Genomic DNA, 16,825 nt, shown 5'->3' with positions numbered 1-16,825 from the left:
GAGGATTGAGGATTATTAAATCTGTAATGTCTTGGTTTAAATAAATAACATTCTAGTGTCGTGAAAAAGTTAATTAGTAACAATTAAATTAACTTAAATTGATATATGTCATTGGTAGTTTAAACACTTTTTTTTTAAATCATGCTTATTTACATAGGTTAATACTTGTGATGCATACTTAAATAGATACAACTGTTGCAAAAACAAACTCATGTCCTGTTTGACATGTAAAAATTATTTGGAAAATATTAATATTTCATATTTAGTTTTTTTGGTAATATTTTGAAGTAGATTTTTATATTTTCTGTTTTCACTTAAAATTTAGTTTTAGTAATTGTTTTGTCATTTGTATCAGTCTATATAGTTTTTGCTATTTTTTTATTCCGCTTAAAAATGTGTAGAAACTTTCACCCAGAAAGGTCTAGTAAATTGTAAAAAAATTATAAAAATGGCAAATTATATTAGAATAAAGAATACAAAAATATTTAATTTCTTTTTTTTTTTTTTTTTTTATATAAATTTTTTTAACAATTTTAGTTTTGGCAACTAGTTAAAAATAGTTCAATTTCAGTTAATGTTTGTTATGTTTCAAGTAAGAAAATGTTTTTTATGTTCTTATTTTTAGTTAATGATAACAATCCTATAACTAGAATGTTGTCAGTTTAGTTTGAGCTCATTTTGAGGAACACCACTTTGTTCTGTTTCGCCCAAGAGATCAAAAGAGACAAAATAATCAAAGCTTAGCTAGCAGATGCTCAGTAGGTGGCGCTGTAGAGCAGATCCAGCTTCACTGCAGTGTGTGAGTCTGTAAGGAATGGCTCTGTGAACTCATCTGCTGCTGGTTCTGATGGTGAAGGATCTTGAGCAGCTTCTGTTGCAGAACATTTGCTCGTGTGAAGCAGAAGATGTCACGCAGAAGCTACAGTTTCTGGAAACATCTCTGCCGCTCTCTCCGTCAGACTGTCACGTGTGTGTGTGTGTGTGTGCAGACAGTAAATGTTGAAGATGAGAGTGTGTGTCTGACAGGCTTTACAAACCCACTCAGCAGATGTCCTGCTCGCCTGCGATCATCCCAGTGTCCCCTGAGACTCGTGGGAGCGAGAGAAGACATTCGAGCCGTCGAGACGCTGAGAAACACGTGTTTCAAACCTCGCGACTGACAAACACATGCAAACCAGTTCAGCTGAACATCAACAAACTGTCGTAGAGTTTCTGAAAAATCAGCTCTTATCTTCATTTTTGGGTTCCATGGAGCTCATCATACAGATTTCTAACAATAGTTATGTTTCTATCTATCTATTTTTATACGCATATTGGAATATAGCATTAAAAAACACTAGCAATCTCTATTCTAAATCTCTTTATAAAAATAAAAAAAACTTGCACCATGTATTCAATTTCTAACATGTTTGTTTGTTTGAGTGTTTGTTTTCTTTAAAAAAATTTAATTCCTTCTTTCTATATTCTTTTTCTATTCTATATATATATATATATATATATATATATATATATATATATATATATACATACATATATATACACATACATATAGTCACTTTGGATAAAAGAGTCTACTAAATATAAATGTAAATACATAAATACTAAAAATGCAAAAAAACTTATGAAAATGTAGAAAACTCAAACACTTGAGTAGGATAAACTTTTTATCCGATGAGAAAAATTGCACATAAAAACAATGGAAACCATTCCTCCAAGCGAAAAATCCCATCGGGCAACTCAAAATTAATCCTGTGGCTCCAGACGATATATTGAGATCTTATGAAGCGAAACGATTAGGCAGTGCAAGAAATATTATTTTATCAGCATAAATGTAATAGAAGTCTATGGAAAGTGATGTGAAAAAAATGTGTGTGTGTGTGTGTGTGTGTGTGTGTGTGTGTGTGTGTGTGTGTGTGTGTGTGTGTGTGTGTGTGTGTGTGTGTGTGTGTGTGTGTGAGAGAGAGAGCGAAAGAGAGAGAGGGAGTATTTGTGTGTGTGTGTGTGTGAGAGAGAGAGAGAGAGAGAGAGAGGGATTATTTGTGTGTGTGTGTGTGTGTGTGTGTGTGTGTGTGTGTGTGTGTGTGTGTGTGTGTGTGTGTGTGTGTGTGTGTGAGAGAGAGAGAGAGAGAGAGGGAGTATCTGTGTGTGTGTGTGTGTGTGTGTGTGTGTGTGTGTGTGTGAGAGAGAGAGAAAGAGAGAAAGACAGAGAGGGAGTCTCTGTGTGTGTGTGTGTGTGTGTGTGTGTGTGTGTGTGTGTGTGTGTGAGAGAGAGAGAGAGAGAGAGAGGGATTATTTGTGTGTGTGTGTGTGTGTGTGTGTGTGTGTGTGTGTGTGTGTGTGTGAGAGAGAGAGAGCGAGAGAGAGAGAGAGAGGGAGTATCTGTGTGTGTGTGTGTGTGTGTGTGTGTGAGAGAGAGAGAAAGAGAGAAAGACAGAGAGGGAGTCTCTGTGTGTGTGTGTGTGTGTGTGTGTGTGTGTGTGTGTGTGTGTGTGAGAGAGAGAAAGAGAGAGAGACAGAGAGGGAGTCTCTGTGTGTGTGTGTGTGTGTTTGTGTGTGTGAGAGAGAGAGAGAGAGAGAGAGAGGGAGTATTTGTGTGTGTGTGTGTGTGTGTGTGTGTGAGAGAGAGAGAAAGAGAGAGAGAGACAAAGATGGTGTGTGTGTGTGCACTTGATTAAAAACTATATTAATTCAGATGAATTGTTTCCATGATGGAGTAACTCCTCAAAGGTTGTTCAGTTAAGCGGAGTGTTTTGTCTCTGCAGGACCGATGCAGGAGACTGCGATCGACTTCTGGAGGATGGTGTGGCAGGAGAACACGGCAACCATCGTCATGGTGACCAACCTGGTGGAAGTTGGCAGGGTAAGTGTGTGTTTGTGCGAACATCTGCATCATCTGTTCACTGAGAGACTCACAAAAACACAGCATCATCTCTGAGTTACATTCACAGTCACATCAATCCGCAAGTATTTCTAGAGCACTTTCTGTAAATGAATCATGTCAAGCTCAGTCATTATTCAGATCAGCTCAGTGACCTGTGTGGTGTACAGTAGCAACGTTTTTTTAGATGTTTGAAGTACAGTATCTAAAAAGTATCTGTATCTACATTTTGAAAACTTTACACACAAATCCAAGAATTGCACACAAAATGCAAAATATTGTTCCCCACGATATTGGTGAAGATTCATGAACAAGCTGATTATTTCAGCACTAAATTATGAATTCATGAATAAATTAATATTGAAAAATTTCCCTGTCAGTAGTAGTGACATTTTATGAGTGATTTGGAAAATTAAGTCACTTACAGTATTTTTAATTGTCATAAAAATTAATGCCAGTGCTTAATGATCTTCAATAAGATTAATTTTCATTATCCAGAATATAATCTGTTATTGCTTCTTTAGGGTAAAATGTGAGTGTGTGTGAGTCTGTGTTGGCAGGGGGGGGGGGTCTGTGTGTGTGTGTGGTGTCTGAAGTTCAGATGAGTGTGTGAGATCGACTCCCGCAGGATCACTTCCTGAGTAAATGATGCATTCTGGGCTTCTTCAATGTGAAGTGGCCAGAAACTGATCAATGAAGCTCATTATCAGACAGAAGAGCACAAACCTCCCAATCGACAGACAGACAGACGGACAAACGCTGACTATAATAACAGAACCGTGCTTTATATAAGTGATATTTAAGAGTCGCTGCTGAAGAGCAGCTGTCAATCTGGAGGTTTCCTGCAATCAGTTTTATTTTAAATTAAAAAAACATTTGTTTATTAAATGCTGTGAATGAGTTTCACAACGGAAGAGCACTGAAATCAGCTCATTTAATTACAGTCATTAGCACTCTGATTCATTTAATTACCATTAAAGTTCAACGTGTTTAAAAGTAGAGTTAAAAATGCATTAAGACTGAATAAATTTAATCATGACAGTTATATAAAAGTCTTATAATTTGAGATTAATTCTCTAAGACGGAAGGCAAGAGCGGAATCCAAATCTTCAGTACTTATCCTGCTTGATCTGTCCGCTGCTTTTGACACGGTTAACCACCAGATCCTCCTATCAACCCTACTGGCAAAAGGCATCTCAGGAACCACACTTCAATGGTTTGAGTCTTACCTATCAGATAGGTCCTTCAAAGTATCTTGGAGAGGTGAGGTGTCCAAGTCACAACATCTAACTACTGGGGTGCCTCAGGGCTCAGTTCTTGGACCACTTCTCTTCTCTGTCTACATGGCATCTTTAGGTTCTGTCATTCAGAAACATGGCTTTTCATACCACTGCTATGCTGACGACACTCAACTCTACCTCTCATTCCATCCTGATGATCCGACGGTAGCTATTCGCATCTCAGCTTGTCTAACAGACATTTCTTCCTGGATGATGGACCATCACCTTCAACTCAACCTTGCCAAGACAGAAATGCTTGTGATTCCAGTAAACCCATCGTTTCATCACAATTTCACCCTCAAGTTAGGCACATTCAAAAACAGCTAGAAGACTTGGAGTTATGATTGATGATCAGCTGACTTTCTCAGACCACATTGCTAAAACTGTCCGATCTTTCAAGGCATTAGCCATGTTTCCACTGTCGAGCTTAAACCGGGCGTCCTAGTGCGTGCCAGGGCCAGTCGCGTTTCCACTGTCACTTCCGGGGCTTGATCGTGCCTCGCCAGGGCTTCCTTTGGGCCAACGGCCAGGGTTTTTTGGCCCGACGAAAACCTTGGGCCAAAGCATCACTAAACAAGGCAGAAATATTTATAAGCAATGTAAAAGACTATGCACGCTAAACATTAACATTACCAAAGTAAACATGGTAAATATGACCGCTTGGATAAATCAGACGTCAGCTTCTTATTCTCTTTCACAATTGTGTATTTATTAAGTAACATTTTATCGTGTGTCGTCTCATGTCGTCTCATTTTGAGAGTTTAGCTCCACGTTGCATATCATCAAAATATAATAATGATTTTTGCTCGGGAGCTTTTATAAAAATAGAGAGCGTCTGCGCTACGGATTATTTCAGAAAGATAACAGCTATAACACCAGCATTAAACACTTTTTTTAAAGGGACAATAAGTAACTTTTTAGGTATTTTATTATCTAAAATCAATATTTTTATTCATAAATATGCCCTCAATGGTGTACAAATACCTATGCCAATGTTTCAACTAATCCTCGTAAATGAAGAATTTATTATCTTTATATACATGGGACGGGTAGGTCGACGGAGGCTTCCATGTAGTTCCGCCATCTTGCAAAACTATAATAGCAGAGAGGGACAAAAAGTACTAAGCCAACGCGTTTTCGGTCAGAGCCAGAAACGCAGGTGCAGAGCAGTGAGAGGCGCTTGAAACTGCACCGGCAAGTTTAAAAGTCTGGATTGCGTTCTTATTATGGACCATACATATGCCACGCCACAGGAGAAGAAAACATCGTCGCCAAAACGAAGTGCTATTAGAAGACATCCTGTCAAAGCTTCTTGGTACATATCGCCTACCGTAGATGCAACGCGCATTTGAAAAAGCGAGGCGCTGGAGAGCAAAATTAGTTTGAATGCAAAATACAATTTCACCACTAGATGGGAGTAATTCCTACTTACAGCCCCTTTAAATAAGTCAAGCTCAAAACTCACTTTTAGTCAGCAGCGAGTGTTTGAAATAACTTGATCTGATGTGGATTATAATCACCATACAAGGCAGAAATATTTATAAACGATGCAAAAGACTATGCACGCTGGGCATTAACATTACCATAGTAAACATGGTAAATATGACTGCTTGGATAAATCAGACGTCAGCTTCTTATTCTCTATCACAATCGTGTATTTATTTAGTAACTTATATTATCTGTCACAAGCCTCGTCTCGAGAGTTTAGCTCACGTTGCCTATCATAAAAAAAATATTATAATGTTTTTGTTCGGGAGCTTTTATAAAAATAAAGATATTATCATTCATTCTAAATGTGACAGCTACTGTGGCTACAAATAAACAGAAACAGACTCGACTGAATAAGCAGGCTATTTTCATGAGTGTTAAAAAATAAATAAAATAGAAATAAGTGTATTTATGTGTGATTAATTTTGAGTCCTGATAAATTAAATCAATATGATCAATGTATCACTTATTCTATAGTTAAAACATTGATGATTAAAAATTAAGCATGCAAACAAACGGCCGCTTTTATCATGTTCGTTTTGTGATCGCGCATGTTCCAGTGACTTATTTCTTAGTTTTCTGATAACTTCTCTTTGTTGTTGAAATGATGAGGTTGCATGACGTTGTCCTGAGAGGCGTGTAAAGGGCGTGTTTTAGTGACGCGCAGCGGAGCTTCAGACCTGACTGTGGAAACCCTGCGCTATTCTGGCCTCGGTGCTACTGGCCCGAGGCTATGAACCACACCCGGCCCGTTTTAAGCCCTGGCTCGCACTGACCACAGTGGAGATGCGGCTATTGATGTTTGCCTACAAAACTACCACTGGCTCTGCACCCATTTACCTAAATTTGTTACTTCAGACTTATGTGCCCTCTAGAAGCTTGCGTTCTGCAAGTGAACGTCGCTTGATTGTTCATCCCAAAGAAGCACAAAGTCACTTTTAAGGACTTTTAAATTAAATGTTCCCTCCTGGTGGAATGACCTCCCCAACTCAATCCGAGCAGCTGAGTCCTTAGCCATCTTCAAGAATCGGCTCAAAACACATCTATTCCATCTTTATTTGGCCCTCTAACTTTAACACTCACTAGTCTAATTCTATTCTTTAAAAAAAAATCTAACTACCTTTCTAATCTATTTGTATTCTATTTTCTTTTCATTTATTATGCAATTGTGAGTGTGTGTGTGTGTGTGTGTGTGTGTGTGTGTGTGTGTGTGTGCTCTGTTATATGAAGCTGATCTAATGTGGGATTGAGCGCCGCTGCTTCCCCACAGAGACCCATAAACCCACCGCTGCGCTCCACTGATGCCCATCTGCTGCCACACTCTGCTCTGGACTTCTGGGAGATTCACAGCAGATCAGACCAATCCTACAGAGAGGGAGGGAGAGAGAGAGATAGTGTGTGTGTGAAAGAGAGAGAGAGAGAGAGACAGAGAGAGAGAGCAGGTGTGTATCCTGATGGAGGACATTTTTGCTGGAGACAAAACACACAAAATTGCATCCATTTATCTATTTATAGTTAATTGTTCCATCCATTGTTTATAATTCAATCTATCCATACATTAATAACCCTTCAATCCATCCATCCTTTCATCCATTCTTCCATCAACACTTCCATTGTTTATCATTCCATCCCTCCATCATCCAATGCACCTTTCCATCATTTATCAGTCCATCAATCCTTTCATGGTTTATCCTTCCATCATTTATCATTCCATCCTTCCATACATCTATCTTTCCATCATTTCATTACATCCGTCTTACCATTGTTTATCATTCCATCCATTCATTTATCCATCCATCCATCTATCCATTCTTCCATCAACCCTTCCATTGTTTATTGTTCCTTCCATCTCTTTCCATCAGTTATCATTCCATCCAGCCTTCCATTGTTTATCATTCATCCATCCATCTTTTCATCATTTAACGTTCCATCCCTCCTTCCATCGTTTATCATTCCATCCATCTATCCATCCATCCATCCATCCATCTGTCCATCATTTATCATTCCATCCATCCATTTTTACATCATTTATCGTTCCAACTATCCATTGTTGATCATTCCATCCTTCCATCATCCATCCTTTCATCATTTATCATTCCATCTATCCTTCCTTCGTTTGTCGTTCCATCCATCAATTTTTACATAATTCATCCTTCTATCATTTATCGTTCCAAGTATCCATTGTTTATCATTCCATCCTTCCATCATTTATCAGTCCATTCATCCTTCCATAATTTATCGTTCCATCCACCCATCCAACTATTTATAATTCCATCAATCCAAACCTTTAGTAGGTTTTTCGAGTGATTTGGTTTACATTGTAGTACCCAAGTCATTATAGTCAAGTCAAGTCACCTTTATTTATATAGCGCTTTAAACAAAATACATTGCGTCAAAGCAACTGAACAACATTCATTAGGAAAACAGTGTCAATAATGCAAAATGATAGTTAAAGGCAGTTCATCATTGGATTCAGTGATGTCATCTCTGTTCAGTTAAATAGTGTCTGTGCATTTATTTGCAATCAAGTCAACGATATCGCTGTAGATGAAGTGACCCCAACTAAACAAGCCAGAGGCGACGGCGGCAAGGAACCGAAACTCCATCGGTGACAGAATGGAGAAAAAACCTTGGGAGAAACCAGGCTCAGTTGGGGACCAGTTCTCCTCTGACCAGACGAAACCAGTAGGTCAATTCCAGACTGCAGCAAAGTCAGATTGTGCAGAAGAATCATCTGTTTCCTGTGGTCTTGTCCTGGTGCTCCTCTGAGACAAGGTCTTTACAGGGGATCTGTATCTGGGGCTCTAGTTGTCCTGGTCTCCGCTGTCTTTCAGGGATGTAGAGGTCCTTTCTAGGTGCTGATCCAGCATCTGGTCTAGATACGTACTGGATCCGGGTGACTGCAGTGACCCTCTGATCTGGACACAGACTGGATCTGGTGGCCACGGTGACCTCGGAATAAGAGAGAAACAGACAAATATTAGCGTAGATGCCATTCTTCTTATAATGTAGCAAGTACATCGGGTGTTATGGGAAGTGTTTCCAGTTCCGGTTTACCTATACCTATTATACAGATGTGTGTCCTCATAAACCATGAATTCAAGAACATGCACACACACACACACAGACAGACTCTCTCTCTGTTTCTCACACACATACACACACAGATTCCTAATTGCTGAAATGATCTGATGATTTTTCTGTCATCTGATCCCGGAGGAGGACTCTGAGATGGAGTTGTTTGTAGGCTCGTCTCAGCGGGACACTCTCATGTGTCTCCGTCTCCTGTCTCCAATTACATTCCGGCTTTAATGATGCTGGAGACAATTTAATTTCTGCACTCGTTGTATCTCTGGGAAAAGAAGCAAGTGTCTCTGTGTTTCCTCTCTCTCTCTCTCTCTCTCTCTCTCTCTCTTTCTCTCTCCGTCTTAATGTAAAGTGGATTTTGTAATCATGTTGTCATATACGCTGTGCTTATGTTTATTCGTGCTGTATTGGATTGGAAAGAGTGTGCAGCTGCAGGCTGAGAGTTATTAGAGCTGCTGTTCTAATACTTCTGATTCTCCTCTGACTGGATTATATTGCCACATAATGAGGTTTTATTTGCGTTGCGTGAGAAGTGTAATGGAGTTAGAGCTGAACTGAGTCTCTGTGAGTGTCAGACGTGTGAGGTCGGGTATCGTGTCACATCAGGAAGTGCAGAACTCATTTAGCGGAGCGTAATGTGTGAATGACAACATTAATGTGTGAATAACATCATCACAGACGCCTCAGGAACATCCTTCTGGAGACGCGTTATAACAGTGCATTGCTGAATTCTGGATTCTGATTGGCTGACAGATGTTTTAAAAGATGAATAATTAAGTATGTCCATGTTTATTAACCAGGGGTGGCCCTAGATCAGAATCAGAATGAGCTTTATTGCCAGGTTTGTTTACACATACGAGGAATTTGTTTTCGTGACAGAAGCTCCGCAGTACAACAGAATGACAGCGACAGAACATAAAACACATAATAAAAGAATATAAAAATACAAAAAATACAAATAAGTAGATAAGGAATGACAATATACAAATTGACAATTGTAGGCAGGTATATTACAAAAATGCAGTTATGTATGTACATGTATATTATGTGCCAAATTTAAGTGTAGTGAAGTGAAGTGAAGTGACATTCAGCCAAGTATGGTGACCCATACTCAGAATTTGTGCTCTGCATTTAACCCATCTGAAGTGCACACACACAGAGCAGTGAACACACACACACACTGTGAGCACACACCCGGAGCAGTGGGCAGCCATTTATGCTGCGGCGCCCGGGGAGCAGTTGGGGGTTCGATGCCTTGCTCAAGGGCACCTAAGTCGTGGTATTGAAGGTGGAGAGAGAACTGTACATGCACTCCCCCCACCCACAATTCCTGCCGGCCCGAGACTCGAACTCACAACCTTTCGATTGTGAGTCCGATTCGCTAACCACTAGGCCACGACTTCCCGCATACTAAGTATGTGTGTTAGATAAATTAAGTGTATGTGTATATAAATATAAAGTGTAGTGTGTTCAGTGTGTTCAGTGTGTATCAGCTGTTCATTAGATGGATTGCCTGAGGGAAGAAACTGTTCCTGTGTCTGGTCGTTCTGCTGCTCAGTGCTCTGTAGCGTCGACCAGATGGCAACGGTTCAAAGAGGGAGTGTGCTGGATGTGAGGGGTCCAGAGTGATTTTAACAGCCCATTTGCTCACTCTGGATAAGTACAGTTCTTGAATAGATGGGAGAGTTGTACCGATGATTCGCTCAGCAGTCCGGACTACCCTCTGTAGTCTTCTGAGGTCAGATTTAGAAGCTGAGCTGAACCAGACAGTTACTGAAGTGCAGAGGATGGAGTCGATGATGGTGGAGTAGAACTGTTTCAGCAGCTCCTGTGGCAGGTTAAACTTCCTCAGCTGGCGAAGGAAGTACAACCTCTGCTGGGCCTTTTTCACAATGGAGTCAATGTGAATGTCCCACTTCAGGTCCTGAGAGATAGTGGTGCCCAGGAACCTGAATGACTCCACTGCAGTCACAGTGCTGTTCATGATGGTGAGTGGGGGGAGTGCAGGGGGGTTTCTCCTGAAGTCCACGATCGTCTCCACTGTTTTGAGCGTGTTAAGCTCCAGGTTGTTGAGACTGCACCAGACAGCCAGCTCTTTAACCTCCTGTCTGTAAGCAGACTCGTCACCGTCCTGAATGAGGCCGATGAGTGTGGTGTCATCTGCAAACTTCAGGAGCTTGACAGAAGGGTCCCTAGATGTGCAATCATTAGTGTACAGGGAGAAGAGCAGTGGGGAGAGAACACAGCCCTGGGGAGCTCCGGTGCTGATTGTACGGGTGCTGGATGTGTATTTTCCCAGCCTCATTAGCTGCTGCCTGTCTGTCAGGAAGCTGTTGATCCACTGACAGACGGAGGTGGGCACGGAGAGCTGAGTTAGTTTGGGGAGGAGGAGGTTTGGCATGATCGTGTTAAAAGCCGAGCTGAAGTCCACAAACAGGATCCTCACATAGGTTCCCGGTCTGTCTAGGTGTTGCAGAACATAATGCAGTCCAATGTTTACTGCATCGTCCACAGACCTGTTTGCTCTGTAGGCAAACTGAAGAGGATCCAGCAAGGGTCCAGTGATGTTCTTCAGGTGGGCCAGCACCAGTTTTTCAAATGACTTCATGACTACGGATGTTAAAGCCACAGGCCTGTAGTCATTTAGTCCTGTAATTTTGGGTTTCATTGGGATGGGGATGATGGTGGAGCGTTTGAAGCATGAAAGGACTTCGCACAGCTCCAGCGATCTGTTGAAGATCTGTGTGAAGATGGGGGCCAGCTGGTCAGCACAGGATTTCAGACAGGCTGGTGTAACACAATCTGGGCCTGGTGCTTTTTTCCTTTTCTGCTTCCGGAAGACCTGGCGCACCGCATCCTCGCTGATCTGTATTGCAGGTGTGGGGGAGAGGAGGGATGCAGGAGGTGTGAATGGTGAGAGTGCTTGATTGGAGAGCTGTTCAGGATGGGTTGCAGGAGCTGTTAATGGTGTGAACGGTTGTGTGGAGAGGCATTCAGGGTTGGTTGCAGGAGTTGTTATTGGTGTGAACCGAAGGGTGGAGAGGCATTCAGGGTTGGTTGCAGGAGTTGTTATTGGTGTGAACGGTTGTGTGGAGAGGTGTTCAGGGCAGGTGATGGGTGTTCTTTCAAACCTGCAGTAAAACTCGTTCAGATCGTCTGCCAGTCGTTGATTCTCCACAGTGCTGGGGGGTGGTGTCTTGTAATTGGTGATCTTCTTTAGGCTTTTCCACACTGATGCGGAGTCGTTCGAAGTGAACTGAGTCCTTATTTTTTCAGAATAATTCCTCTTTGCCACTCTGATCTCCTTTTCCAGTGTGTATTTAGCCTGTTTATACAAGACATTGTCCCCCTTCCTGTAAGCATCTTCTTTGGCCTGACGGAGCTGTCTGAGTTTTGCAGTGAACCACGGTTTGTCATTGTTGTAATTTAATTGAGTCTTGGTAGGAATACACATATCCTCACAGAAACTGATATATGATGTTACGGTCTCTGTGAGTTCGTCCAGATCGGTGGCAGCAGCTTCAAAAACACGCCAATCAGTGAGGTCAAAACAAGATTGTAAATCCTGCTCTGCTTCGTTAGTCCATCTTTTTACAGTCCTTAATACAGGTTTAGCTGATTTTAGTTTCTGCCTGTAGGTCGGTATAAGATGAACCAGAAGGTGATCAGAACGTCCCAAAGCTGCTCGTGGAACAGAGTGATATGCATCCTTTATTGTTGTGTAACAGTGATGCAATATATTACTGTCTCTGGTGGGACAGGTAACATGCTGTCTGTATTTTGGCAGTTCACGGGAGAGATTGGCTTTATTAAAGTCCCAGAGAATGATTAAAACAGATTCCGGGTGTTGTTGTTCTGTGTCTGTGATCTGATCAGCAAGTTTCTGTAAAGCTGAGCTCACATGTGCTTGAGGAGGGATGTAAACACTCACCAGAATGAGCGAGTGAAACTCCCGCGGCGAATAGAACGGTTTGCAGTTGACAAACTGCATTTCTAGATCAGGACAGCACATCTTCTTTAACACAGTTACATCTGTACACCACCGTTCATTGATGTAAAAGCATGTCCCGCCGCCGCGCGATTTCCCCGTTGATTCTGCGTCGCGATCCGCTCTAAACAGCTGAAAGCCCGGCAGATGGAGCGCGCTGTCCGGTATGGCGTCATTCAGCCAGGTTTCTGTGAAACACAGAGCAGCAGAGTGTGTGAAATCCTTATTTGTCCGAGAAAGCAGAAGGAGTTCGTCCGTTTTGTTGGGTAGAGAGCGTAGATTTGCCAGATGGATGCTAGGCAACGGCGTTCGAAATCCGCGCTTCCTGAGTCTCACGAGCGCTCCCGCTCGCTTTCCCCGCCTGCGCGTCCTGAAGCGTTTGATCAGCGCCGCTGCTCCTCCGATAACAATATTCAGTAAAACGTCTGAATAATTGAAATCCGGAAAAACATCTTGTGGTGCGTTCTGCCGAATGTTCAGCAGTTCATCCCTGGTGAAACTGATTGCAGGAATATAACTAAAGACAGGACAAACTAACAAAAAGACAAAAACATATGCAGAGCACGTCACGGAGGCAGCCATCCTGTCTGGCGCCACCTTTTACCATTTTATCATTTTTCTATTAAGAAAGCACCAAATAAGTAATCATAACTTTTAAAGTTATGTAGACTTTTTTGGTATTTATTTATTAAATTATTTATGAATGACACAATTTGTTTGTAAAGAATCCTTTAAAATGTCTAAAAAGATAGCCCTTTTTTTATTTTGAGCTATTTAATTATTGTAGGTTTGGTTATATTAAAGAAGCACCAAGAAAAATAACCTAAATTATAACTATCTAAAGCTATCATTATCATTAAAAAAATAATGCTTAAGCTGTGTGAATTCACATTAATTAAAGTTGTAAAATGTAGAATATTGTAGAATATTCATAGACAAAGGACCAAATAATTATTTATATCTCCAATTTATTTATATGACCTACTGGTGTTGCATTTAAATTTAATTATATTAATGTAATTACCTACAACACTTCTAAGTAAAAATACTTTTTAGAATGTTTTAAAACTCTTTATAAAAAAGTGATTAAGATGTGTGACTCATCAATTGAAGGTGTAAAAATATCTGCTTGGCTTTTATTTGATTCTTACATCTCTTGACATTTCAGAGTCATTAAATGAAAATGCTATGATTGTTTTTCAGAAACATGAAATATTGATAGAGGTTTATTTGTGGTGACAGATATTGATCTGAAGTGCTTGAGAAACTGAATCAATGGGTGTTAATGCTGTTGAATATATGGAGAATTATCCTCATGACATATTGATCTGGAGTTTCTCCATCAATACCTGTGTTAATCAGGAGCATTTGACCTGCTCTCTGCAGCTGAAGGGTTAATTTAATGTGATCAGGTGACATTTGAAAGGTCAGACACGACGGGCTTCGACAGACGTGATTCTGATGAGTGAAGTGATATTGAGACGAGCGAGAGATGCTCTTCATCTCCACAGCAGCATTTACTCCTCAGAAAGAGCACAAATTTACTGTACACTGTAAAATAAACATGATTTGTTGGATAAAAAATTGTTAGTTAAGCTACTCAATTGAAGTAAAACCAACAAATCATTTTTGCCATGTAGTTTTTTTTTTTTTTTTTTGTCTGGAAAAACTAAATAAAATATATAATAACGTTTTTTTACTCCACAAAATTAATTTAACCAACTTCAAAATCATTTTTGTAAGTTTTTTTTTAAGTTATACAATATGCAACAGTCAATTTAATATAAGCAATATATTTATATATATATATATATATATATATATATATATATATATATATATATATATATATATATAGTACAAATTGTGAGATATAAAATTCTGAATTGTGAGTTAGAAATTTGCAGTTATCTTTTTTTTTTCCCATGGTGAAAATAATAATAATAATAATAAAACAGAATTGTTCAAATCTAAATGTTCTCAGAATTCTGAGGAAAGAACTGTCCAAATTGCAAGTATTATTTTTAATTCTGTTGCAGAAACATAAATATATTTGTATAATTTTTATTCAATGCATTTTGAATTATAATTTGTGTATGACATCAGTTGCAGAAATAGTAAAACAGCTGCTTCCTGAAGTTGCGAGCTGTGCTCCTCTGATGAAGGTGTGTGTGTGTGTGTGTGTGTGTGTGTCAGGTGAAGTGCTGTAAATACTGGCCAGATGACACCGAGATCTACAGAGACATCAAGGTGACGCTGATCGAGACGCAGCTTCTGTCTGAGTACGTCATCAGAACATTTGCGGTGGAGAAGGTGAGGAGACGCCTTCACATCCATTAATCAGCTCCATCTGACCCCGAGCAGATACTTAAACATTTTTTAAAAATGCATAGTTTAAATGAAGTAAAAAAAAATATGATCTGTGCCAATTGAGTAAAACAGAAAATATTGTTGTGTGCATGGATTAAATCAATAGAAAAAAAATGCAATTGCTAAGTTCACAGTCCTCTTTTGTTGGTGCACTTTATTTTTTGTTGTCTCTTTCATGTGAATCTTCAGGAATAAATGTCTGTTCAAAAGATCTTCGTATTTTGTTTGGTGTGCAGATTGTTTGCTTTTAGTTTATGATAAGGAAATGAAGCACATGCTTCAAGATCCTCAAAATACACATCATTTATTTTTTTCAGATTTTTTACAATAATGTTTTAAGAGATACAAACATTTATAAACAAAAATGTAACACCTTTTTGTGTTCGGGTCATTTTGATGTATGGAGTACAATTAGTGCCAAAATATTTTCTGGAAAATTATCTGTGGAGTTATAATAGTGTCAAAAACTTTTGTCAAATATATTTAGCCTTCACACACTTTTGGACTGAATTTAATTGATAAGCATGAATATGCCTGTTGTTGTGAAAAATGTATCACTTTTTTCATCTAAAAAGTGAAACTTTACCTAATTAGTTTGAAAATGTTTCAGAGTAATATCTACACCGTTTTGATGTGGTTTTGTTAGAAAGAAATATGTAGGTTCGATAAATGTGGACTACTTTGATCAATTCTGAGTTGAAAATGAAAAGCTCTTCACTAGCTGTTGTTGTAGTTTTGGTAGGTTTTAGTCAGCAGATACAGAGTGTGTAAATGTGAGCGGCTCAGGTGTGATGATGAAGTTTGTGTTCATTAGTAAAGCTCAGATCTGATGTTGAAGTCTCTGTCTGTTCCACAGCGAGGAGCCCACGAGATCCGTGAGATCAGTCAGTTTCATTTCACCGGTTGGCCGGATCACGGCGTTCCGTATCATGCCACAGGTCTGCTGGGATTCGTGCGGAGGGTCAAAACCAAATCACCCACCAATGCTGGACCCATTGTGGTCCACTGCAGGTACCCGACCACACCACATACTGAATCTTTACTGTCTGACTTCATTTGTTGTTATTTTAACTTTTTATCACTTTTTACTCATACATTTTGAGAAGCTACATCTATCAATATAATAATGAAGTTTTATTATCCTTATTATTATAAAATAGATCCATGTTACTTTTCCAATCCATTTTTACTAAAAATGTTAAAGTATAATTAAAGCACATTATGAAACACTCATTGTTATAAGACTGAACAGAGGTTGCTGTTATTAATAAATCAGCACTATCATTCAAAAATTTAAATAAATTAAATGTGTGTTTAAATTGTATGTGTGTTTGTGTGTAATATTGTGTATAAAAAAGACATAAAAACATTATCATTCCACAGAATAAAAAAAGGTAATTGTTGACATTTTTTGAAACATTTTGTTCACACAGTTTGCCTTAGTCAGAAGTTTGCTCCCACAATTACCTTTTTTATTATTATTTTATTCTTTGAAACAATACAAATATTTAAAAAGAAACAATAAAAAAATTCTGAGATGCAAACTTCTTTTGAAAGCATAAAAAATCTGAATCCTTCCAAACTTTATTTATATCGATTTATTTTGTGCTGCCATTCTGTTTTTATATTTTGACATTACAATCAAGTGAGATAAGTTGGAACTACTGTAAAAGTTAGAACTCAAATCAATACGTACATAAAAATTGTAATTATGAATTTAAGAAAGTTTTTTTT

The 16,825-nt window shown here is 39.2% G+C and overlaps 1 protein-coding gene across 2 annotated transcripts in view; it reads left to right on the top strand.

Annotated features, from left to right (window-relative positions):
- Positions 1 to 16,825, top strand: part of LOC132095935 (receptor-type tyrosine-protein phosphatase mu-like) — a 165,764-nt gene that overhangs the window by 137,552 nt on the left and 11,387 nt on the right. For both annotated transcript variants that reach the window (XM_059501024.1, XM_059501023.1), the window contains 3 exons: positions 2,763 to 2,860; positions 14,918 to 15,034; positions 15,948 to 16,102. In XM_059501024.1, coding sequence (XP_059357007.1) covers positions 2,763 to 2,860; positions 14,918 to 15,034; positions 15,948 to 16,102 — 370 coding nt within the window. The remainder of the gene's footprint in view (positions 1 to 2,762; positions 2,861 to 14,917; positions 15,035 to 15,947; positions 16,103 to 16,825) is intronic.

The sequence above is a fragment of the Carassius carassius genome, chromosome 20, assembly GCF_963082965.1.
Source record: "Carassius carassius chromosome 20, fCarCar2.1, whole genome shotgun sequence".
In the NCBI taxonomy this organism is placed as follows: domain Eukaryota; kingdom Metazoa; phylum Chordata; class Actinopteri; order Cypriniformes; family Cyprinidae; genus Carassius; species Carassius carassius.
This window is presented reverse-complemented; position numbering and strand designations above follow the sequence as displayed.